The sequence below is a fragment of the Rhizophagus irregularis genome, chromosome 3 (assembly GCF_026210795.1).
Source record: "Rhizophagus irregularis chromosome 3, complete sequence".
NCBI classification, from domain to species: domain Eukaryota; kingdom Fungi; phylum Glomeromycota; class Glomeromycetes; order Glomerales; family Glomeraceae; genus Rhizophagus; species Rhizophagus irregularis.
In genome coordinates, this window is record NC_089431.1 from 109,231 (window position 1) to 135,849 (window position 26,619).

Sequence of the window (26,619 nt, forward strand, 5' to 3'; positions counted from 1 at the left end):
ATCTGGTCCAGGTTAGTGTCGATCACAACTATTTTATGTTTACGCGTCACCTGATCACGTGCAAGCACGAGTTCAAAAACACTAATTATCTGGGGGGACAATTTTTTTAGTGGTCCAAAACTTATTTGTCACCCGTTATTTGTCACTGTGATCGGCCTAACCTGTCAGGCTGTGCTGTCCCACATTTCGGACGTGCAAATAAAATAAAATAAAACTATAGCACCGATTGGCAAAAGAAAATTGTTGCGTTAATATGATGTACAGTACATCCGAAAAAAACTCCATATTTATTACACTGTATTGTAATTTTTCTTTTTATATTATTTATAAGTTTTATCATTAAAGTTTTCTTTTTTTCGAAATTATAATAAAATGACTTGTCAACTTCCATCTGACTGTTTAAATGAGATTTTTGAATACTTAGAGGCAGATAAACTTACCTTACATTCATGTTTGTTAGTCAATCGTCTTTGGTGTGAAATTTCTGTTAGAATTTTATGGAAAAATATTTGGAATTTTAAAAGTTCTTTTCAACAACACGATACACTTAGAATAGAATCATCAATTATTAGTACATTATTTGCTTGTCTTCCAGATGAATCAAAAGAGCTATTACATAAAAATAAAATTTTTATTTCAACACCTACATCAAAGCAACCTCTGTTTAATTATGCAGCATTTTTCAGGGCTCTTTCAATTTGTGAAATTAATAGAATGGTTGATAATGCCTTTAAAGACAAACCACTTATTAGTCCATTAAGCTTAAAAGATAGAAATTATTTAGTCATGAATGAAATGATTAAAATGTTTGCAAGTCAAATTTATTCTTTAAAAAAATTATCCTATCGCTATTATTATAATATTAATTTTTCTTTTCCTTATTTTCCTGGAGTAAAAGATCTTTCAGAATTATATTGCAGTTCAAATCTTCCTTCTAGTTTTTTTCATCAGCTATCTAAAGTATGTCACAATATACAAACACTCTCTATAGATTTTCAGGATCATGATGCCTCAAATGAGTTAAAAGAAATGATTTCTTTACAAAATAATTTAAAAAATTTAACATTATCAACTTTTGATGTAAGTTGGGAAAACATCATACCTGCTTTAAAAAATCACTCTAATATAACAAAATTATATCTTTATGGTAATTTTGATAATTTACCATTTTCATTTGTCAGTTTATTTCCAAATTTACAAGAATTTATATTTTCATTCCTTGGTGGAGAAGATTTTGAAAATTTTAGAACGTTGCAGTATGTTAATTTTTCAAAGTTACAAACTTTAAAAATTCCTTATCAATGCCCAAAACCTGAGTACATAATAAAATTTTTAGAAAATAATGGAAAAAACCTCAAAAAATTCCATATAAGTGAAAGTGATAAAGCTTTTAATTTATCTATTGCTAAGTTTTGCCCAAACCTTAAAAATCTTTCTGCAATATTTAATAATGGTGAATCAGATGTATTAAAAACCATATTTATTAATTGTCAACAATTAGAAAGTATTAAAATATGGTGTGGAGAAGGATTATTAACTGAGAAAGAAATATTTGAAATTGTTGCAAATTATTCACCAAATAATTTTTGTGAATTAAAAATATTCAACGAATCATATACTGGTATATCATCAGAAGATTTAGAATGTTTTTTTATAAGTTGGAAGAATAGAATACCAAAAAAATTGCTTACATTAATTAATATTAAAGATGATTATACTTATGATTTAGATGATTTTGAAGAAAATAGGAAAATAATTGAAAAATATGAAAATTTAGGTATTATTAAATTTAGAACTATAGAATATGAAGAAGAAGAAAAGGGTGAATTTTATTATTATTGATTTTTTTTTAATGTATTTTATTTATTTTTGTTCATAAATTCTAAGGTTAAATACTTATAATAAACTTAGTTAGATGGTATGCTATTGATACTTAAATTAGAAATAGCTGCAATAAAAGTTTTTTTAAACTGAACTAAATTTAATAAAAACATGTTTAGAAAAAATTTATTATCTTTTTTATTTTCTTAAATTGTAAACAAAGATTCATTTTCAAAAATTTCTTAAAAAAGTGATTTTAAAGTGGCAAAATGATTCGTAATTGTCCGGAGCGAAGCGAAGAACTATTTAATTATATTCATGCAAAATATGAAAATTGCGCGACTGTCAGCCACGTGATCGTCAGCCAATGAAATCGCAAATTTTAGTTTCTTTCGCTCCGGACTTCAATGGTTTCCTAGTGTAGTAGTAGTGGACTTAGAATTCAAAAATCCGTCAGATATTAACGGTTATCTGAATTCTGAGATAAATATCTTGACTAAACTATTTTCTAAAATTTTTTTTTCATTTATTTGTAAATTGATGTTTGGATTACATCCTAGATAATTTAAATTAGTGTTACTCTAAAGTTTTAGACTACAGATTGAAAATTAATCATTAAACATCGAGGAAAAGAAAAATCAAAATTTTTAAAATAGTTTAACTATTTATCAAAAATCTTTACGAATTGTTTAAACAAAGAATTTTTCATGATTTCTTTATCATGTAATGATATACTTAATTTATTATAGTATTGCATTATTAATAAAAAAACAAATTGGATAATAAAATTTATTAATTATAGTAGTTTCCCATAGCAAGTATTTATATAATATGAATATAAATAAAAGCAGACCAAGATACAACATATAATAATGTAAATAAAATATTAATTACTGTACTTAAATAATTGACTATAATATTCGAAACTTAATTTAATATTATTTTCATCATCTTGATAATACTTCATTTTCAATAGTTCTAAAAAAAATAATTAAATCAGGTAGAAAATATTATTATTGACAATTAAGTAAGACTTACCTAATTCGGCAACCAAAACACTCGTCAGAAACTATATATCAAACAAAATAAAACAAAATAATTTTATTATATATCCTTATATGTTCGCACTGTACGATACAATCATCTAGTGACATTATTAAAAAATATTGTCATAATAATTACCAACGAAGAAATTGCCAACACAACTCGTTAAAGAAAAAATAAATATTTTCTTAAATGACACTTAAAATCATCGCGTATTTTACTATACTTACATAAATTGCAGCACGTCTTAGAAATTGTCCATTGCATATTTCGTTACCCATATCGATATTATATTGTTATTCTACGAATATCCATACGAATGGAAATAATGTTGATATTGGTAATAATAACAACAAAAACCTATTATATCTACTACATATCTATTTGGTGGATTTTTATTATTATTACAGATTTGTAAGTTCGACTTACTCATATTGACCAACTTTGATCGATCAAAAAAAAAGTAAAGAAAATAAAAGAAATTATTAGTTAAATCATTTAAATATTGAATTTAATTTTACTCACTCTATAAATTACGTGATCTCAAAAAAATCATGTTGCTCCTTACCTGTTACGAATTACGAAACTTATTCATATTAATTTATGTAAGCGTAAAAAAACTGGAAATAGAAAATAACTTATTTGAGGTTTTAGTCTTAAATAAGAAAATACATCATGCTATAGCATTTTTCTCTGATAAAGAATTATTCATTAATGTTAATGATGATTTAAATATTTTTTGTTATATTTCCTCGGATTTTCACAAGATTCCCCAGAATAAAGAGTCCATCTCTGTTCAAAAAATTTTTTTTTTTTTAGAGAATGTTTTTTGTTGAGTAAATCGAATAATTCAAAATTCAGAAAATTCGATTATTAAAATAAAAAACTACCTTATACAGTATATCTAACGCAAAAAGAAAAGTGAGATGATCACTTTGTAGCTTATATATATAAATTAAATATCATGTGACGTAATAAATTTTTTTTAACACAGATCATCATCTACGTAAATATAAGCGGAACACACCAATTCAGCGTTTATAACTAAATTTTGATAATTTATTTAAATATTCTCTAATGTTTCAGATCATATCAAATACAAAATTATTTACAAAATGCATATGAACTAATTCAACGATAGGAATAGTTAAATAAAAATACAGTACGTATATATACAGTATGTATGTATATGAAAAGATAGATATGGGAGCAGTACATACCCTTGGTTCACAATATACAAACGAAAATTATATTTTAATTTAACAATTTACTTCATAAATTATGGGGATTTTATGCGCTATAATTACAAACCAAAAATAGGTTTGTTGAAATATGTATAGACAGCAATAATATATAAAGCAAATAATTTTAAAAATATTTCAAATACCTATAATAATATTTTATAAAAGCAATAATTTTACAATTTATCATTTACTTCCGAGTTCCGGCTTTTCAACCATAGCTCCATACCTCCATCCCATATTGTTAAAGTATTCAGGTCGGAAATTTAACACATAAAACAAATGAAAACTCTTTTAAACACAATATACAGTATGACAACCGGAATATACGGCTTTGTTTAATTATCAGGACTTAAATTCGATCAAAACATTTAGGAAACTAAATTTTCGAAAATGATTGAACTAAAATTAAACCATAATATTTTTTTATTTATCGAGTGAAAGAAACTAGTATATATATCTAGGAAAATGGTAACCGTTAAAGTCCGTCGCGTTTATTTAACATTAAACAAAAAAAAATTAATTACGAAAAATAGCAAATTATTATAGAAAATCATCATTTGAATTTTAAAAATTTCTTCAGTGTGCTAGTCTTAAGAATGTTACTTTGCACAATAATTCAAAATCAAGTAGCCTTAAAAAGTTAGATATATCAAATTATTTATTTAGTCATGTTTATATGATTCAATTTAATAAATTAATAAAGTGAACAAATCGATTTATTACTTATGTATATGTTGTTGCTGACTTAGCCAAGTCTTTTAAAAAACTTGTTGTCACCTGATCACCACGTTGAGGTGCAGCAACATTGATCAGGGGGGAAAGGGGAAAACGAAGGGAAAGGGAAAACGAAAGGGAAAGGGGATAACGAAGGGAAAGGGGAAAACGAAGGGGAAAGGGGAAAACGAAGGGGAAAGGGGAAAACGAAGGGGAAAGGGGAAAACGAAGGGGAAAGGGGATAACGAAGGGGAAAGGGGATAACGAAAGGGAAAGGGGATAACGAAGGGAAAGGGAAAGGGGATAACGAAGGGAAAGGGATAACGAAGGGGAAAACGAAGGGGAAAGGGGAAAACGAAGGGGAAAGGGGATAACGAAGGGGAAAGGGGATAACGAAGGGGAAAGGGGAAAACGAAGGGGAAAGGGGATAACGAAGGGGAAAGGGGAAAACGAAGGGGAAAGGGGATAACGAAAGGGAAAGGGGATAACGAAGGGGAAAGGGGATAACGAAGGGGAAAGGGGATAACGAAGGGGAAAGGGGAAAACGAAAGGGAAAGGGGATAACGAAGGGAAAGGGGAAAACGAAGGGGAAAGGGGATAACGAAGGGGAAAGGGGAAAACGAAGGGGAAAGGGGATAACGAAAGGGAAAGGGGATAACGAAAGGGAAAGGGGATAACGAAAGGGAAAGGGACAACGAAAGGGAAAGGGACAACGAAAGGGAAAGAGAAAAGCAAGAGAAAACATACACACCACCCACACAAAAACCCACACACAAACCTACACACAACAACTCACATACCTAAAGAAGACGTAAAGAAAAGGGCATAAAAAAAAGAGAAGACCTAGACAGAGACCTAAAAAAAGGAAGATAAAGAAAACCTAAAAAAAAATTATTTAAATTATGTACTCATGAGTCATGACATCAAGAGCACTGATACATGTCATAAGGAATGAGTAATTTTTTTCGTGTAGGACAAATAGCAAATTATCAGTGTTACAAAAAAGTATATAATCAAAAAAGGAAGAATAAGGATGACGCAGGTGGGAATATTACGTGGGTTAACTATCAAATCGGTTAGTGCATAACTCCTTCGTTACGCTCCGGACAATAAGTAGACCCTTACTATTTGAATAATTGATCTGAGAAACACCATGTTAACGTTAACATAACGTTAACAAGTAATACAAGTAAATCGTGATGTTAATCTGACACGTGCTGAACATTTCAAAATTCCAAGTCTGTTAGCCTAAAAGAATACATCAATATTAATAAGAGATTCACTGCTAATTAAAACTTCGTAAGGAGATATTAAAACTTTATTTATTAGTATTTGTAAAAAAAAAATATGTTCAGAAATAATTTGAATACACATAATATTTAATAATTCAAACGATATAAAAACAATAATTTAGTTAAAATAGGAAGCATGACGTCATGAAATTTCTAAAAAATTATGCCGCTTGTTTCACAAGTTTTTCGATAACTTCAGTGACTGGACGAGGAGTAAAACTAAATTTATCATTATTTAAATCTTTAAACTGCTCATTTTGCACAAGGGTGGCCTTGAAATTTTCCTCGAATGAAGGAATTGGATCGATCTTGTTTTGGTATCTATGTTTTATTTCTTTATCTTCAACAACTTCCCATTTTGAGCCTTCATGAGTACATAAATTATTAGCCAACGTTTTTTTTTAAAAAAAAAATTGGGTTAGAAAAAAAAGATGTAATTCTCACCAGAAATTTCTTCAAACTTTTGAAGGTACTCATTTAATGACAAGGTAACTCCAGCGACTTTAATAAAGGAATTACGAGCTTCTGGCATTTTAAGTGTCTCTACGGTATATTTACCAACATCAGATAAAGAAGTAGTATGCAACTTTTTATTACCATCCGCGTAGAACGTAGCTTTTTTATTCTTGACATCAAATCCAATCCAGCCAAGGAATTCTTGGAATAATCCATTATAAATAATTGTATATTCAAGACCACTTTTTATTACTTCTTCTTCAAATCTGATTTTACCATCTGTGATTTGATGAACTCCGACTCTTTATTATAATAAAAAAAAATTCATTAGATTTATCATCAACATGCATTAACAAAAAAAAAGATAAAAAATACCGTACTTATACTCGAAACCAAATTCGGATGGGATGAACCTCTTTACAGAGGCTTCTTTGGCGGCAGCCAACAATGGAGTCTGGCTATCGTAAAGATTCGCATTGGAATCACTTAAAGTACTGATAACGACGTCTGTCCCTTTAAGGACGTTGACTAGATCATCTTTTTGATCGTAATCTGCATATACAATTTCTGCGCCCTTAGAAGCTAACAATTTAGCTTTCTCATTTTCGGTTTTAGGTTTCCTTCGAAGAATCTTCACATCATAAGATCCATCGTTCAAAAAGGCCTCAGCAATATGATAACCTAAATTACCCGTGCCTCCAGCAATAGTTACGGTTTTAAATTGTGAGCTCATTTTGAATTTTGAATTAAGATTTTTATTATTTGTATACTTTTTTATAAACAAAAGTTTTTAGTACCATTTATTGTATTTATATATATAAAAAAAAATGACAATAATCGGGGGAAATTACTAATATTCATAATTGTTTCCTTGTATTTTCATCTTATGATTGATTATATGATAAAAAATCGGCAGAATACAGGTTATGACGAATTATAAATGATCAAATCAATTTGTAATTTGGCCATTTGTCATCAATATATGAGTGATCTGCAAAAGAATTAAAATCGCTTTAACCTGCTATAGTAAAAATTAAACATAGAATAATGGATTGGTCATACCCAGGTGCATTGAATGATAGAATAATTTTTCATCCATTGATTATTCTAGAAACATGAGAATTCTAAGAAGTTTTCAATCTATCAAATGTCGGCTAAATTTTTTTCAAGAATGTTAAATCATGTTAACCTCCAATTCAGTGGTCATAAAAGGATAAGATATAACTTGTTGAATTAGATATATATATCTTCATTTATAGAGTTATGGAATTTATCATTGACGGAGTATAAAAGAGATTCAATCTTTCCGCTGAAATAATGTAAATATAATAATATTATTGTTTATTTATTTATTTATTATTTACTTTGCCGCTTTCTAGACATTATGGAACAAAAATTTGTAATAAACTTTATTAAAAGTTGTTTGGTCCAAAAAAATAAAACTTTAACCGGCTAATTAATGAATTGGTCAATATATGAGCTTTGCGTTTAACGTATTTAAAGCTTATTTTATTTCGCTCATTCGAATACTTAATAATCCGTCACAATCTCGCCCTTAAAAAATTTATTTGTGCAACAAATATACTGTAATTACATTCTGTATATATGAAATCATTTAATCAAAGTTTGGGTGCAGAGGTGCGTTCCAATAATACGATTATTATATGAATCACGTGAATCACGTGAACTACAATGATTGAAAGATTTTGGAAATATAATTTTAGACAAAGCTTTCATTATTAGGATAATTTGCTTAAAGCCACTAAAACAGTGAATATCAGACATGAATCTAGAATTATAAGAACGTCAAAATTTCATTTCAGCTTTCGTTAACAATATAAAATAACAAAAAAAAAAACTAAATAATTTAATAATAATTTCGTGATTCAAAAGTCAGTTGACTTTATTTAAAAAATCTCTAATAGTACAAAAATATGCTTAACAATAAAACTACTGATATTTTTTATTACTTACCAAAAATTTTGCACATGCACCCGAAACGGGTTATAAAACATTCAGGAGCACAAAGTTGAGCTTGAAAATAAATTATTTATTTTTTTTTGAAAAGAAGAATTAAAAATAATAAGCTTTATTTGATTATTTACCTTCAGGATCCGGTCGAGCTTGAAAATAAAATTATTTTTTTTTTTAAAAAAAGGAAAAGAAAATTAAACAATAATAAAATAATATACTTTATTTAACTATTTACCCTCAGAAACTGACGCTAGGGACGAAATGATTACGATCACGAAAATACTAGTGAAAAGAGCTTTGACATTCATTTTTTTTCAATTATTTTTTTTATAAAGTTTGAGATGTTGTAAAAGATTATATATTTCGATTTATTCAAAAATTTAGAATATTTTACAAAATGTATTACGTCTTAACACCAAGTGATGTGATTATAACGCTTTTTATATTCAAACGAATATTGTGGCAGAGTATTTACATAATTTAATAAATTAGATCATAATCAAATAAGCCTAAAAACCCGTATTTATTTAGCATAAGCTTACATTATTTATATATGTGGCGTAATTTCTTTACTAAGCCACATCATCACAGTAATTCATACCATCCGATGAATGCTTTGATAACTTTTTAAGGTTCTTGATAAAATCCTTTTTTCAATATATAATTAAACTATTCGCAATTTTTTATGATCCTTATAACTCAATCAGCCTTCTTGAATGGTTAAGAATCAAAAAATCATTCGAGCAATATTTTATATTTATTTAGCTTAGGAAAAAAAGCATAAGCTTACATTATTTATATACGTGATATTAGTGTTCAGACCGGTCTGGTCTTTTTTTGTAAAATTTATTGTGTTAAAACCTAATGTTATTAGAATCTACTAATTAAAAACCCGTTGCCTATTAAGCTATCCGATATCTATCCGTTAAATAACTGTTTACCTTAACGGGTTAAAACGGGTTAAATCGGTTAGACCGCTTTATATAAATGATATACTCAACATGACGTCAGCCCGAATTAGTATGGCACGTCTGAAATCTTTGCCAGGTTACGCCGAGTTCGGTGACAAATAACAGGTGACAAATAATTTTTGGACCACAAAAAAAAACTAAGTCCCTCAGATAAATAGTGTTTTTGGAACTCGGGCTTGCACGTGATCATGTGACGCTAAATGACGCTAAACATCACTCCTTACTCTAAAGCTAATATATTCGGCGTAACCTGGCACAGATTTCATACCGGCATTAGTATGAGCAAACCCATTTTACCCGTTAACAATCCGGTCTGAATCTTACTATGAAATTTATATCAAATTATGTTATTTAAATTAAGAAAATTTTTTAAACAAAGCAATTTAACGATAACTTTTAACTTTTTATTTTACTGTCAATACAATTGACTTATCAGAAACTTTAAATAAAAATTAAATTCTATTTTTATTATTCATTTAAAAAATTTTCTAATGTTACATTATTTGTTGATTTTATTAATCCTTTTTTCACCTTTCGTTTTTTAGCAAATTATTATTTCCATATTAAAAAAGATATATATGATTTTTGCATATCTGAAACTTTCAGATACAATCGGAACTCCGATCAAATATATATCAGAAAATAAGAAAAGTGGGTGATACCTCGGGCTTCACCTAGGTAAGTTGGGTTCTTTACCACCTGAGAAATAAAAATAAAAAAGAATCAATGTTCAAACTTCAAAGCTTTATTTGATTTCTGCCAGAATGTCAAATTAATTTCCGACTGTGTTTAGTCGTAATATTAACAACATTTAAGTTAACTATCATTGAATTAAACACAATACAATGAATTTCGCCCATTGGTCATTGGTGACGTCACCTTAAGAAAAACAATTGATTATGTATTTAGAATTTAAATAGCTTAGTGTTATCAGTTAGAAGATTTTATTTTTTTTAATTTTTCCAAACTTCATATAATTCATTTAATTCAATTCGGAGAAAAATAATTTTTAAAGGCCCATTTACATATAATTTCTTTTTTTTTTTTAACATTACAATTTTCGAAAGCTAACAATCTCCATTTCATTGGATGACGTCACGTTATTACAGAGAAATTCACGTGATCAATCATTGTGCGTGGACATACAGTACATAGTTCTTCGCGGAATTTTAATTATACAAATTAATTCTTTAGCTCAAATTTCTCAAAATTTTTTAAACTATAAATTTTATCGCCATTTTCAAAATGGTTGCAGTTATGTTTGAATAAAAAAGAAAACCGGGACTAACACCTGACAAAAAATGGAACGACGGAAAATCATTCATCTATTATAAAGAAAGTGAAGAAAGTGTTATGAATGATGAAATAATCAACATAAACGAAGTCGTATGTTCAGTTATTCGTTATTACGCGTTGCACCATTAGTCAAAACAAAGATTTATAATTTGAAAATAAAATAACTAAGAAATGAGACTTTTTATCGATTTGGTTCAAAGTTTATATACTTAAAATCTTCTTAGATTTAGATTACTACCAGTTTTATAAGCTGATATTTAATCTAATCGAATAAAAGAAAATTTTGTTAATAAACTTACACAAGTAGCAATTGTTAATAAATACAAGTCAAAGCAAATTTAATTATCACATTTAAAAAATCTGAACTTATGTCAAAGGAATTATTCAAACTTTTCAATGCACATTCATAATATCCATATCTACACCATTCTCGACATTTAATATTCCAATAATTAATTAAATCCTTCAGACTATTTTAGCTAAGTAAATCTTACCAAAACTACCTTTCGCAATATAAGTGATATTTTGAAATTTTTCAAAAGGTATCCATTCAAGACATTTGTTAAAGTACATTTCAGCATTAAGTTGTGATTTTGTAATTCATCAATAACTTTATTACCACTAGTTCAATTTTTAATGTTATTCTTATCTTTTAGCATTACAAGGTTGCACCAAAATTCTCCTGTACCAAGTTTATTACATTCTCCACATATTCCATATACTTGTTTTCTTTTTTCTAAATTTTCCATATAAACTTGCATCTTCTGATTCAGTACTAGTTAAATCAATAATAACATGGAGCTCTTTATGATAAAAAATTATTACAATTTTAACTACAAAAATTCAATAATACTATAATTATTAATAATAAATGTGAATTTATAATACCTGATATTCATCATAATCAACATCCTTCCATAACCACTTTTAATTTTTTTTCCATAGTACTAACTATTTTAAATTATATGAATTAATAATTTTGTAGATGCGAGTAATTTAATCAAATAAATTTTAGAATTATAATACGTAAAAGCAAAAATGAACGTGGGCACAAATTTGTACTACAGTTGTACGGTTATATTAATTTTCGCCCTAGTTCCATTGATTCTGGCAGTGAACCGGGTCCGATTGATCAACATCTGGAATTTTTTGATTTATAATCATTTGTAATCATCAGACCCATGTCTTCTGCCGTTATTACATGGAATTCGAGCTAATTCTACATCGGATCCAATGGGAACCTGGGGTACTAAGCTTAAACTGTTACAATCTTTTTATGCAGAGAAAAATAAATATTATTGGACTAAATATGGCAATTTATAAAGACAATACGCTTGTTGATCATAACAAAAAAGTTAATATTGTTCAACTTTTTTCAATCAAATTTGATATTAACGAATCTAATTTTGATTGTATTTAGATGTTCAAACGCCACTCATTATTTTGTATACTTTTAAAGACTTGTGTGTAACATCCTATGATTATAAATAGTATGGCACAGTTATAATTACACAAATATGAACACAAAAAGTTTAGTATAACATACATTTATAAATACCATAATACTGCATTTATTTCTTCAATCAGTTTTTCAATTTCAATTGTATTTAGTAATAGGAAGAACAATCCACTCATTAATAAAATTTACACTTCTTTAGAAGATGGCCTTTTTAATAGATCTTCATCTCAACATTTTTTCATAACATTGTAGAGTATTTTCAATAATTTCGGGACGTTCACCTTTACAAATACAACCTGTAAAATCATTTTTGAAAAAGTATGAACTGTATGATATTTCACAAATATAAGCACTTTTATATTCATAATTATTTTTAATCATTATGATTTAAAATATTACCATCATGAAAATAAGGTTTTGTTCATATATCTCATTAAGTCCAGAAATAATTTCGTATAACATAAATAATTTTTGATTCCAATTATTTTTAATTATTCTTGTCAAGTTTTCTCTTAAATTACCTTTATTTGTAATAGTCCATTACTACCTTATATTTCAAAGTATTTGGATTTTCTGTAAATCCATCAAACTTAATAATATTATGTGAATTTAAACAACTTTTATGATAATTCCACTATAAAAAAATAACATTGTATTAATAAATTAATGTATAAATAAATTATATAAAAAAAAAATACTATCATACTTTATTATAAATTCATTTAAATTTTCATTTAAATTATTATGACATTTAAGAATTACTTCTTTACTTAGATTTTTCTTTAACCAAATAGCTTTGTAAATAATACTAAATCTTTCTTCATTAAAATATTCAGTATTGTTTAAAAAATTTATTATAATGAATCCATTTTATTTGTTTTTAAAAATAAATTCATCTATAATTGTATTTCTACTTTTTCCAAATCAATAATTAAAATTATATTATTCAATATAAATTTATTCATCGCCCGTAAGCAATGCATCGCCTCTGGCAAAATTATGTAATGCCAGCAACATTTAAAGGGAGGTAGGTTTAAAAATTTCTGTCCCAGGATACGTGTGGAAAATGAAAAGGGAGGGTGTGACATGGGCGACAAAAGAGTAGCAATGACAGTATGTGCGATGAATAAATTATTTCTAACATCTGTTATTTTAAAATTTACACTAAAATTAAAATTAAAATTAACATCTATTCTAAAATTTAAATTGGAATTTAATTTAATATATATTTTAGTTATTGTATAAATATATATAATAATAACTTATATTTCGCAACCAACTAAAGTAGCAGAAATTTAAGAATTCCATTAACAAATATATAAAATATATAACAATAGAAACAACGAATAACTTACAAGCTATATTATTGAATAATTTTTAAATAATAAAGAATTTAGTTAGTTTAAATTATATGTAAATATTACAATGATGATTAATGTAAAATTTTACACAATACTGTAATAATAATCATTAAATATTTTTAACTAGCAATATTTATTGAGTAAAGGAGTAGTAGCTACAAGATTTTTAATATAATCAGTTTTACCATTAAACAATTCCAAAAGCTTAAAAAATATATATATAAAATATTAAAATCTTTAGCGATCTAAAAATAGAAAATTCCAATAAATCAAAGTACATACTGCGTATACAAAGGTACAAAATAAAAAAAAATAAAGGAAAGCTATATAAATGTTCTTTAGTTACTTTAACATTTGACTTTAACTTTTCAAAGGTTAAGAACCTTCATACTATATTATTTTTGACAAATTTCTTTTAGTTCTATAAAATTAAAAGTATAAAAAATCAAATAGTTAATAGTTACTCGGCATCCGAGTAAGGTTGTATTTGCAATAAGCAATATGATTGGTGGAATTTACTAAGCACAGCTCAGCAACAGATATCAAGATTCATGTATAATAAATATTTTAATAAATTAAGATGATTTTTATTTTGGAAAGTATAATATTTGATAACATACATTCTCTAAGAAAACTAAAATTTTTTTTCTATTTTAAATTTAAAGATTTTCAATATTAGAATAAAAACATGTTAACATGTACTGTATATTTATATAAATTATATACAGTATACTCTCGATATACCGAAGCCACGATATACCGAAGATCACCATATACCGAAGATTTTTGTATGACCATTTTCATTAATAATTAAAATCTTTTGATATACCGATTTTACTATAAAATTTTATATAACATTATACCGAAGTTTTCATTTTTACCGTTTATAATAGTATATAATAAAAATAAGTTCGTTATACCGAAGATCAAAATCATATGATCAAATGATGTTTAATTTGCGTAACTTTCGCAACTTTATTCTCTCATTTTTATTTTTCAGTATTAAAGTTACTTTGAAGTTAAATATTTAGCTGCTTTAGCTTCTTTAAAAGATATGAACGTTAGATAATTGGATTAGCAACAAGTAATTTGTAAAATTTGTTAAACGTAAAATATGTAACGATTTTCATAGTATAATAAAGTCACATGATTTTAATCTTAATATAACGAAGTTTTCTAAAAAAATTATATAAACTTCGGTATATAAAAAAATTTGATATACCGAAGATCACTATATACCGAAGTTTTAGTCTTGAACGGCGACTTCGGTATATCGAGAGTTGACTGTACATAGTGTATTTAAACGGAGAAATAAAAAACCAAATAAGAGCAAACTCCAATAATCAAATGAGATAGTAAAAAAAAGAATACAAAATAACATATTATAAATCAACACATTGACACATATTAAATAAATATTTTTTTTTTTTAATATAAAAGTATTTTTTATAAATTAGGTGATTTGATAAGATACAGGACGTTTAGTTAGCCATTCACGTTTTTCAATTGAATCTGATAATCCCTTTCTCTAATCAGTACTCGAATAGAAACTAATATCAGATTTATTCCAAGAAGCTTTAGCGGCTATGGATAAGTTGTAGAAGTAGTTACTATAATAATAGAATTTGCATCAGATGTAGTTGATAGCGTGCACTATCTTATTAAAGACGTAAAAAATATTTCCATTATCTAAAAAAAGACCGTTAATCGATATTGTTGTTATGGGTGAGTAAGTTGTAAAAAAAAAGGATGTATGATAAACAACTTGCTTTTATATTGTTATTGTAATAATTATATTGTTACTGGTAAATGATTGCGGAATATCTGTATGTGAATGATTAATATAACTAAGTAAATTTTTCGTTAAAAATAATTTAAAAAATGTTTTTTTTCTTTTAAGCGACACTAAAAATCAACGTGTATTTACTTACATAAATTGCAGAATGTCTTAAAGTAGAAACTGTCCAAAGTACTTTTTATTTCTTTAATATAATTCCATATAATAAGAAAAATTATGGATCGGGACTTACCAAAAAGATACAATTTGAATTATATATTTTATGACTTATCTAAATAATCAATATCTCCATAACGCCCTGACATCAATGTGAATGAAAATAATAAATACTATTATTTGTTATATCGTTCTTCGTTGCTGCGCTTATACCGTATAAACTTAAAAAAAGAGGTTAAAAACTGAAAGAATTATTTTTTCGCCTTTTAATTTTAATCAATATATGACAATAGCCAATTGGTTTATTCTGTTTAAATCCTGACCGAATGATTGATTGAAAGAAAATTACTTTTTGAAATTTTTTGTTCAAAAACAGTGTATTACAAAGGGGATCGTTTTAATCTATATAAATCCTATAATATAAAATCTTATCGTTATCATTATATTAAACTAAAATATAATACGGTAATATTCAATGTAGTGAAATTTTTTTTTCGTCATACTCGCTAAAATTTAAGAATTATTTATTTCTAATAATGATGATATTATATATTATTTGTCAGACTTTTCGTTTCTCGGGATATCGCAGATCAAAGAATATCCGCTTCTAAAGGATAAAATTTTCTTTAGGGGAATAATTTATTTCTTTATATAGTAAATTACTATATAATGAATTAGTTCAAAATTTGAAAAATTCGAATATTGAGAAATAAAAAAATAGATGTGAGAGAAACATGATCACTTTGAATTTGTTTCAATAATTTCGCTTGATAGAGTATCATGTGATTGCAATTAAGATTAACTAGTTAACTTTCTTTTAGGAAAAGTTAGAATCATATTTTACCCGTTTTTTTCAAAGGATTATAAGGAATCCGAAAAATTTTTTTCTTTAAAAAAAATGTTTCATCAAATGCTAAATTATTTACTCGATAAATTGTAATTTGTAATATTTGCACAAATTATTGACGAATACTAAAATCAATTAATATTGTATTTTTCAGAAGGCAACAATTTTACTAATTAGTGATAAGATCTTAAAAATTATTATAGGCGAAATTTTCATTATATATTTCATTTATTTGTAAAGAGCAAAAGATACATAATGAAGTGGATATTTATTTATTTATCAAATTTGTAAAAAACATATTATTATACGTAATTTTACTACTTTAACTAATTTTTATTTATTTATAAGCAATTATATTTAATATACTATACCTATCTGATATTTTAAAATTACCACTCCACTAAATAATTAATCCCGACTAAATTCATAAAAACTTATCCATTAGCCATAACGTCTTAACACTTTAATATCATACAACTTAAATTCATCTTTCATTGAAGCCAGTTCCTCATAGTCACAGTGTTCATCATCTGATTCATCTGATGTACTTTCAAAGGAATGCTTAATAGCCAAATACTTCACTCTTTTCTTTTTCATGATATATTCTTTTATATAAGATAAAATATCTTGTCCTTTTAAATTATTGATCAACAATTTCTTAATAAAAGTATCTTGTGAATTTTTCAAGAATACTTCAAAATCACTCATTTTAATGTGAAGACTCAAATCTAAATATTCTAATTTAAAAGGAAAGACTTGTCCTAAATTTTGTAATACAATTGAACTACACTCAATATAATTTTCACAATTCGCTGTACTGATCGTAAGATAATTAAGATATTTTCAATCAGATCGAATAATAAATAAATAATCTGATCTTTAAAATTACTTAAATAAAGTGATTTAATATTTTTACAATATTTCATAATTGAATCAAGTAATATTTCACTTTGAACTCCAAATTCATCCCCAAAATTCTCTAAATATCCGCCACATTTTTGTAGTAATAATTGAAATGATGAATCATCAATTTGTGATCCCTCATTTATAATTAAAGTTTTTAATTTAAATGGTCTATTTAAATTAATAATTTGTTGAATTAAACTAGTATTTAAGGAAATACAATAAATGAGATGAACAGATTCTAAAACTTTTAATTGATCAAATATTTTATCTAAATTTATTATATCTTTAAAATCAACACTACATAATATGCTGATAGTATTTAAAGTGTTTGAACAATTATAATTTTTTGTTAATAATAATGATTGATATGAAAGAAAGTCATTAGAACTTAAAGAAATTCTTTTAAGATTTTGATGTAAGTTAATTAATTGTAATATATGATTTATAATTATCATATATTTATTACCACCATTAGAATCACCGCGAATATAAAAATTTAAATTTTTAATATTGTGGATAAAATTTGGATTTTGTAAAATTAATTCTAAAATATTATCTAAGTGAGAATTCCAAGCATAAAAGATCTCAATTTCAAGAGTATGTAAATTTGCTTCATTATCAATAAACAGTTTAAATAATAATATTTGAATTAATCTTTTAAAATTATCAACCTCATATGTATATCTTTTTTCAGGTTTCAAAGTTTTAATAGCATTTTTAACCCACTCGGAAATAGGAGAAAGAATCTTCCATGTATTCAAATACTTTATAAGACTAGGATAATTGAAAAGTGTATATAAAGGAAATAAATTATCCTCAATTCTATATTCATTTAATTCTGTTATTAAATCTCCATTTAAATTATTTAAGTAAATTTCAATAAAGTTATAATTTTTTGTAGGATTTGAAAATGGGTCTTCCCATAATAATGGAATCGCTAAACGACACCATAATCTGTTAACTAAAATACATTAATGTAAAGTTGAAAAATCATTCTTAAAATATTTTAAAATATCATATGTTAATTCTGGTAACTCTCCCGAGAATATTTTTGAACAAGACATAGTGAGAATAAAAGAAAAAGTATTTGTAAAACTATTGGTGTCAATCGGATAAATTTAATTGATTTTCAGAACGGTGAGCAATACATAAAAGTATAAGTTCGTGTCAATTAATACTTAATAGTAACCGGCAATTGTAACGAAATTAATTGCTGATCCGCACGTGATCGATAGAATTTCTATAAGGCATATAATCATATATACTGTAGCGTTCATCAATTTAAAATAATAATTGTTTGTTATATTGAGTGAGGTTTTTTTTTTTAAAAAAAGTTTCTCTTTTGTATACTGGTATAAAAATTTTTTGCAACCAATTTGTTATTTAATCATTAGTATTTATTCTAATAATTCAGTAAGGAGATCAGTATCTTATTGTTCTATGATTTATATATACTATATTTATTATTATTTTTTTTTTGTGAATTTTTAAATGTATCAGATAGAGATTTGCATAAGCCAAAAATGAGCACTTCGTGCATATTTATGCAATATATCAGAGATAGTGTATATGAATAAATTAACATAGTGTTACCGGTTGCAACGGTAAATAAAAGTCGCACAGTTGGCGAAATTATATCGCAATAATACACAACTACCGTAGGATTCTTACTCAATACTGCCTTACTTGGCACGTCGGTATTGTTCGTTAAGAATCGGCAAGGTAAACAACTAGGAATTCGGATAATATGACAGGGTACGACAAATATAAGACGAATCTTATATAATGATATGTAGAAACAAGGAATTTAACGAATTAAGTTAACCGAAAAGTAGACGATTTTATTAAGCAACACGTAAGACTATAGACTTTACAATAAATTACTAAAACCAATCCTTAGAATTCTCTTTTTTATTTATCGGTTAGTTGGCAGAAGTTGGCAGAAGGCCATTTTTTTTTCTGATTCAGGGTGAAATCTAATCTATTGACATCTAATATTTTACCGATTATTACTTAATGGTCAATGTTTCATCGTAATAAATTAATTTAGTCACAACGGTGACGGTTTTCATTGTAAGCCACTTTTAATAGAACATAAATGACGAATTTAGGCAGCTAACACTATTGACCTAATTTCCTATAATGAATCGAATACATATAAAAAAATACAAATATAGAAAATAAATATACTGTATAAATAATAATAAAACAATATGTATAAAAATACTGTATATATAATATAATAAATATCATCCATCAATTAATCTTGTACACAAATCGTGCACGAATCGGCACCGGAAATCGACATGAACACAAATTCGCGTAACAATAGCGTCGAGTTGATCAAATTAAAAAAATTGTAATTGTCCGAAGCGGAGCGGAGGATTTTTACGTTTAAGACCCCGCAATGTTTGTATGTCCATGCACGTGCTCAATGAAAGTTATGCCATGGAATTTTTTCAACGCACCATTTAGAGTAAGGATAGACAGATACTGTATATACTAGAAAAAAAAATCACTACCGGTGATTAGACTAATAAAATTTAGATATTCGTTTATTAATTGTTTTATGTTTAATATAATAATATCTGACTCATATATTTGATTAGGCTTTAAATTAGACTATTTCTTAATCGATTGAATTAAGTAAAAAGTACATAGTATATATTCATTTATTCATTTATTCATTTATTTTAAAATTTGCGAAAATCACGAATAGAAAATTTTTCAATAATTAATGCTCGATTTTATAAGTAATCAATTACCACTAAAAATATAATCTACTTAATAAATTTTATTCTTCATATCCACTAAAATTAATTCTAAAATTACACACACACACATATTGTTACAACATTTATCTTCGATAAATCGTTTCTTCGGATATCGTTTACTAAAAGGACCATCGTCATTAAAAAAAATAATTTCTTTAGAATAATTTATCTAAATAAATTAAATAATGAATTAATTCAAAATTCAGAGAAAAAATACCTTAATTCAAAAGCGAACTATAGTGGAATTATTTGAACGGTAAACAGTATTTGTAAACAATGATATAAAAGGTAAAGTATATTCTTCAAATTATCGCGAAGATATTAAAAATTATATTAAAAATTAATATTACAAAATTATTTACATCAATTGGGTTTATCGTTATTTACAAAGAAATCAAATCGTGAGAGAAACATGATCACCGAATGATTTGCTTATTTAAAATGATAGAGTATCATGCATGTGATTTTTTAGGAAAGGTGCTCTGCACTTGTCCAATGTCCATATGGTATGGGCGGCTTATTATTTATATAATTTCTGGTAGAACCGGCGTACTGTAATTTGTTCTTTCTGAGAAATATATGATTTCTACCAAAATGCTAACTGAAATTAAATTCCCGACCGGGTTCAATCGTAATATTAACAAAGTTATTTATCGTTGTATTTAATATACAATTTTTTGAAGAAACAATACAACGAATTTCGCTCATTGGTGACGTCATTTTTCAAATTTCATTAAGAAAAAGTATTTAAATAGTTTAAATTTTATTTTATTTCGATCAATTTTTGGTTATTAGTTATAAGATTCTTCTATTTTTTTTTAATTCCGAACTCCGTATAAATGTTTATTCATTCATTTATTCAAAGAGAAAAAAAAATTGTTAGTAGTGTCAGCGGTTGATTAAAACATTCATGCCTTTCATGTCAAATACTACAAGGATCCTACATAAAATTAATCTTTTTAACCTTACAATCTTCGAAATTTTCCATCTATATAAATCGGACTTAAATATTAATATTAGAATATAAAATTAATTCTTTAGTACAATTTTTTTTACTAGGTACTATGTGTTATACGTTATTATGCGTTGCGCCAATAACGCCATTAGTCAAACTGAAATCTAGTCAATGTGATCATACAATAAAGTCGCTCCGTTACAGACTGCAAGAAAATTTGTTTAAATTAAACCTCGAAAATCTTCTAGGTTAAAATTACCATTTTTTCACTGTTTTTATAAGCCGCTCTTTTACTATCTTCTACTGATTAAGTAATTGAGCATTTGAGCCAAGGTTTTTATCATAATTTTTTAATATCGAAATGTATAAGGGTACATTATTATGACCATACTTATAAATAAATACTTCTTTTTATATAATCATATTAATTACCTATGTAAATTCCACGGTTTTACTTTCCATATTGTCCTCTATCAAATTTGTAAATGTCACTTCGCAAAAAAAAAAAAACAATACTGTAATGATTTCATGGATTTATAAATTTACTTTATCAGAACTATGTTTAGATGTATAAAATTATTTAAAAAAATACTGTAATCTTGAGCGGTTCAGTTCTTTGTAAATTTAATAGGTATTGATCGATTTTTCAAGTTAAAAATATATGAAATATTATACTTGTATATGTCTAAGTTTTGCATATTCAGTTTGATTCGAGTGGACTTCTTTCTAAGAACATTAGTTATAAAATACATTTATAATATATTTTGATCATATTAGAGCATAAAGAGCATAATTACATTAGAGTATAATATTTGAAATTTAAGTCATATAAGTCAAACTATATTATTTTCATAATAAATTCAAAAAAATAGTATAACATATATAAAACTCTTTCTATTTTCAAACTAAAATAATATTATTTACTGAACGATATACTTAAGCATCATATAATACCGGTTCTATTGTGTTAGCTTCTGTAAGTGTCTTCCAGTTTCTGGAATGAATAAATCAACATATATAACGCTTTATTGATGGCCCCATCTAAATCAATTGATTGCAGGCACCACTGTATGAGTGTATGTACTGTAAAACCAATCATGTTTTAAAAAGAAATTGCGTGCCAAAATGATAAGTTAGAATTATTAATTTATTTAAATTTCACTATCATATTTGCTTTTACGTTTCACTTCAGTTGTGTTACTATATAAAAAACTACATTTAATTCAAGTGACTACTGACTACTTTTTCATTTAATTTAATTGTTAAATTTAAAACCATCAATGGGGAATTTTAAAAGTTTTAAAAATACACTCGTCATAATTCCGGCTAAAAAATCTGCATGGCTTTTGACTGAAAATCTTTTCGCCGTCATCCGTGTATCCGCACGGATTACGGATTACGGATTGTGGATATCCATTTTTGTTATTTCGGATAGTATCCATGGATAAATAATTTCATATGGATAATCTGTGGATAATCTGTGGATAATCCTTATATCCACAGATATGCGAATAATCCTTTTATTCACAGATAATCTTACGAAACAATCTTTAAATTATGTATAAAAAACATATAATCTTTAGAAACCGGAATTATTGTAATACCTTGGAGTTTGGATTTTGGGAACAAACTTTAGGTATCAAAATATTAAATAAGGTGAGAAAATGCAAAAAATATTGTTAATTATTAATATATAAAATTTATTGAATAATTTATATTATCTAAAATTATTATTTATATTATCCATTTATCCGTATAATGAGTTATCCATGGATAACATGGATAACATGGATATGTGGATTATCCATTCAATTTTTTTAAAATTATCCGTATCCGGACTTGATTTTTATATGGATTACGGATATTGAATTTTTATTATGGATACATATCCATGGATAGACGGATACACGGATCCAAACTCTACAGTTTTCGGTATCCAGCAATAAAGAAATGCAACGGTTTATTGATTATTTAAACTCTTCTAGAAAAAATCTAATCGGATACCATAAAATGTTTATTACATGATTATCGATGTTTTTTTTCACATAATAATCATATTGAAATTTCATTCATTGAGTATTTTTGCATTTATTAAGAAAAACAGATAACATAGAGTAAATCTAATAAGTATATAGAATTTTTAAAGCCGGCTCTTTATTTAAATGAAAAATATATGTAAAAAAAAGTAATAAAAGAAATACTTACTAGGATTCGCTAATATTGATTGAATAGCATAATTAGCATCTATTGGAAAAAAAAAGATATTATTTTTTTTTGTTTTGAAAAACCATTTACATATTAATTTTAAGTTAAATTACCTGAATTAATTTGACATGACGATAAATCTGAAGAATTTACTGGTTTTGGAAGATTTTTAAAATTTAAAAGCCTACTAGTATAAATTGCTTGTGGATGTGTTTGAATATTTTTGGATCTATCTTTGCTTGATCTGCTTTCAAATTTTTTTTCTCCAATTTCATCACTTACTTTTATTTGTGAATAAATTTCACTATCTTCACTATTTTTACTATCTTCACTATTTATAATTTTATTAATTTCATCATTCCATTTTGTTAATAACTGATACAATTCTTTAGTAGTTGGTCTATTTTCTATTTCTGCATCCCAACATTTAACAATCAAGTCTGCAAGTAATCTTGGTACATCTTCAGAAATTTTTGGTCTCTGTCCTTTACAAATTTTAACAGCTAAAAATTCATCATGAGAAATATCACCATAAGGAATTTCTTCAGAAAGAAACTCATTCCAAATGAGTAAATATCTGCTGCTTTTGTATATTGATGTCCACGTAAAACTTCTGGTGCCATATATGGTAATACTCCATAAATTCCTTCTTCTTTAACTGATTTCTTATTTGCTGGTTGACACATTCCTAAATCACTTATAAATGGACTATAATCAAATAATATATTGCCTGAATGAAAATCTTTATGAACTTTCTCAGCAATGTGAATATCTAAAAGTCCTCTTGCAATTTGCTGTAATTTATCAATTTTTGATTGATAATATATATATTCTTCAGATTTATTCAAATAATTTCTCAAATTTCCATTTTCACAATAATCTAAAACCATCATATACTCTTTAGTATTTGGATCTTGAGTTATTCCATTACATGGAACAACATCACGAAGATGAATCTGAAGATGAGATTTAATCTAATTGATAAAAAAAAATTTTTGCTAATAAATAGATGTAAAAAATATTAAATAATAAATAAACTAAATTCAAATTACCTCATTTAAAAAATCTGAACTTATAGAAGAATTATTTAAATTTTTCAATGCATATTTATCATCATGATTTCTATACCACTTTTGATTTTTAATATCCCAATACAAAATATATCCTCCAGGCCATTCAGCTGAATATATTTTACCAAAACCACCTTCTGCGATATAAGTAATATTTTGAAATTTTTCAAAAGGTATCCATTCAAGATATTTACTACAATATACAGCATTAAGTTGTGATTGTTGTATAAATTCATCAATAACTTTATTTCCACTAGTCCAATTTTTAAAGTTATCTTTAAATCTTTTGGCATTACAAGGTTGACACCATCTCCATCCTGTACCAGGTTCATTACATTCTCCACATATTCCATATGCTTGTTTTCTTTTTTCTAAATCTTCCATATAAACTATTCTTTCATCTGCATCTTCTGATTCAGTAGTTGAATCAATAGTAGAAATCGTAACATGAAGCTTTTAATGTTCAAAAAATTATTACAATTTTAACTATAAAAATTCAATATTACTATAATTATTAATAATAAATGTGAATTTATAATACCTGATGTTTATTAAAATCAACTTTCTTCCATAAATTCTTTGGCTTATTTTCCATACTAATTAGTTTGAATTATAAGAATTATAATTTTATATATGCAAGTAATTTATTCAAACTAAATTTTTAGAATTATAATACGTAAAAAAAAAAGTTAAAACGAACGGGGTATAAATATGCACAATTTGTACTACAGTTACATTAAGATTAAACTGTTACAATTTTTTATGCAGAGAAAAAAAAATAGTATTTAGACTTAATATAGCAATTTATAAAGATACTGATCATCACAAAAAAAAATTAATATGGTTCAACTTTTTTTTCAATCAATTTGATAAGATCACTCGTAATGGCTATATTTAATAAATCTAATTTTGATACGTTTACTCATTATTTTGTTAAACTTAATTTCCAGGTTTTGCCAAATCTCTAGATAGAAAAATGATGAGCTTATAAATTTGATGTACCTTATAAATATTATTTTTAAATGATTATAGAATCGATTCAAACACAATATTGCTGATATTTCTTTATATTCTAAATTGCAAAGACAAAAAGCCAAAGATATTTCACTTGAAACAGTCAAATGAACACGAGTAACATATGCTCGTAATTGAAAATACTTGGAAGTTCCGGGTCTGATTGAAACTGATGTTCTAGAAGAATCATAGAAAATGCCGTGTAACTAACTCATTAGCTATATTTTCACAAGGATGCACCTACTTTTTTTTCAAACAAGTCAAATGATTTTCAGGAGTTGCTACATTACAATGACTTGCTATACTTTAAATTTATTATCCGAATTAATATTCCATAATAAGTGCTCGGAAATATAGTAAAAATTTTATGGCGTCTAAGTTAAATTTTTATGACTTAATTAATTAATTTAATTTATATATTATATGCTTTACTTGATAATACAAGCTTCTATAGAATCTCAATGAATATATTCTTGGTAAATTAATATGATAAAAAATATTAAAAGTTTAAAACATTACATTCATAAATTAAAGAGGTGATTTTATTTTTAGAAAAATTAATATTTGATAACATTTATTATCTAAGAGAATTTAAAATTTTTTTTCTATTTTCAAATATCGTGGATTGCATGATATCTAAAAAAAAAGTTCTTTTTTAATTAAAAGATTCAATATTAAATATAAAATACATGTATATATATACACATATACCGTATATAACCGAAGAAATCCAAACCCATCGAAAAATATATAATACAAAAAAAAAAATAAATAAATAACGTGAAGAAAGAACAAAACTCTCACCCATAAAAATAAAGAAAAAAAGATAATAAAAAAAAAGAATAATATAATATATATATATATAAGTACTAATATAAATTAAAATAAATAATTGTTTTTTATCTAGAAATATATATTTTTTTTATAAATTAGGTAATTTTGATAAAGTTTTTCTTCTAAGAGGTGATACGGGACGTTTAGTTAACCATTCACGTTTTCCATTGAATCTGATAATCTTTTTCTTTCATCAGCACTCAAATGATCATTAATATCAGGTTTATTCCAAGAAGCTTTAGCGGCTGCTGCTGCTATAGGACTTATTACGGTAGTAGTAGTTGATACTGTAGTACTAGCAGTATATGTTGTTAAGTATTGTAGTAAAAGCTGCATCAGATTCTTCTCTACTTACACTCGCACTATTATGATTTCTTTTTGTCATAATTGCTCGACGTGATCCATCAGAATTTTCTTCAGCAATTAAT

General features: G+C 26.0%; 4 protein-coding genes across 4 annotated transcripts; 1 reads left to right on the forward strand and 3 right to left on the reverse strand.

Annotated features, from left to right (window-relative positions):
• Window positions 1–245: 245 nt before the first annotated feature.
• Window positions 246–1,842, forward strand: OCT59_020074 (uncharacterized protein; the record flags this gene model as incomplete). The annotated part of the gene is made up of 1 exon (XM_066148927.1): window positions 246–1,842. Exon 1 carries the CDS (start codon window positions 373–375, stop codon window positions 1,840–1,842), a length of 1,470 nt encoding a protein of 489 aa, XP_065989887.1. The 5' UTR covers window positions 246–372.
• A 4,434-nt stretch (window positions 1,843–6,276) lies between these two features.
• Window positions 6,277–7,304, reverse strand: OCT59_020075 (uncharacterized protein; the record flags this gene model as incomplete). Its single annotated transcript, XM_025317950.2, has 3 exons — window positions 6,277–6,479; window positions 6,560–6,873; window positions 6,952–7,304. 3 exons carry the CDS (start codon window positions 7,302–7,304, stop codon window positions 6,277–6,279), a joined length of 870 nt encoding a protein of 289 aa, XP_025177209.1.
• A 9,570-nt stretch (window positions 7,305–16,874) lies between these two features.
• OCT59_020076 (uncharacterized protein) lies at window positions 16,875–18,403 on the reverse strand (the record flags this gene model as incomplete). Its single annotated transcript, XM_066148928.1, has 3 exons — window positions 16,875–17,245; window positions 17,323–18,293; window positions 18,375–18,403. The coding sequence occupies 3 exons, from the start codon at window positions 18,401–18,403 to the stop codon at window positions 16,875–16,877; spliced, it is 1,371 nt and encodes a 456-aa protein (XP_065989888.1).
• A 4,756-nt stretch (window positions 18,404–23,159) lies between these two features.
• OCT59_020077 (uncharacterized protein) lies at window positions 23,160–24,938 on the reverse strand (the record flags this gene model as incomplete). The annotated part of the gene is made up of 6 exons (XM_066148929.1): window positions 23,160–23,188; window positions 23,274–23,312; window positions 23,387–23,856; window positions 24,171–24,247; window positions 24,587–24,796; window positions 24,885–24,938. The coding sequence occupies 6 exons, from the start codon at window positions 24,936–24,938 to the stop codon at window positions 23,160–23,162; spliced, it is 879 nt and encodes a 292-aa protein (XP_065989889.1).
• Window positions 24,939–26,619: the final 1,681 nt, after the last annotated feature.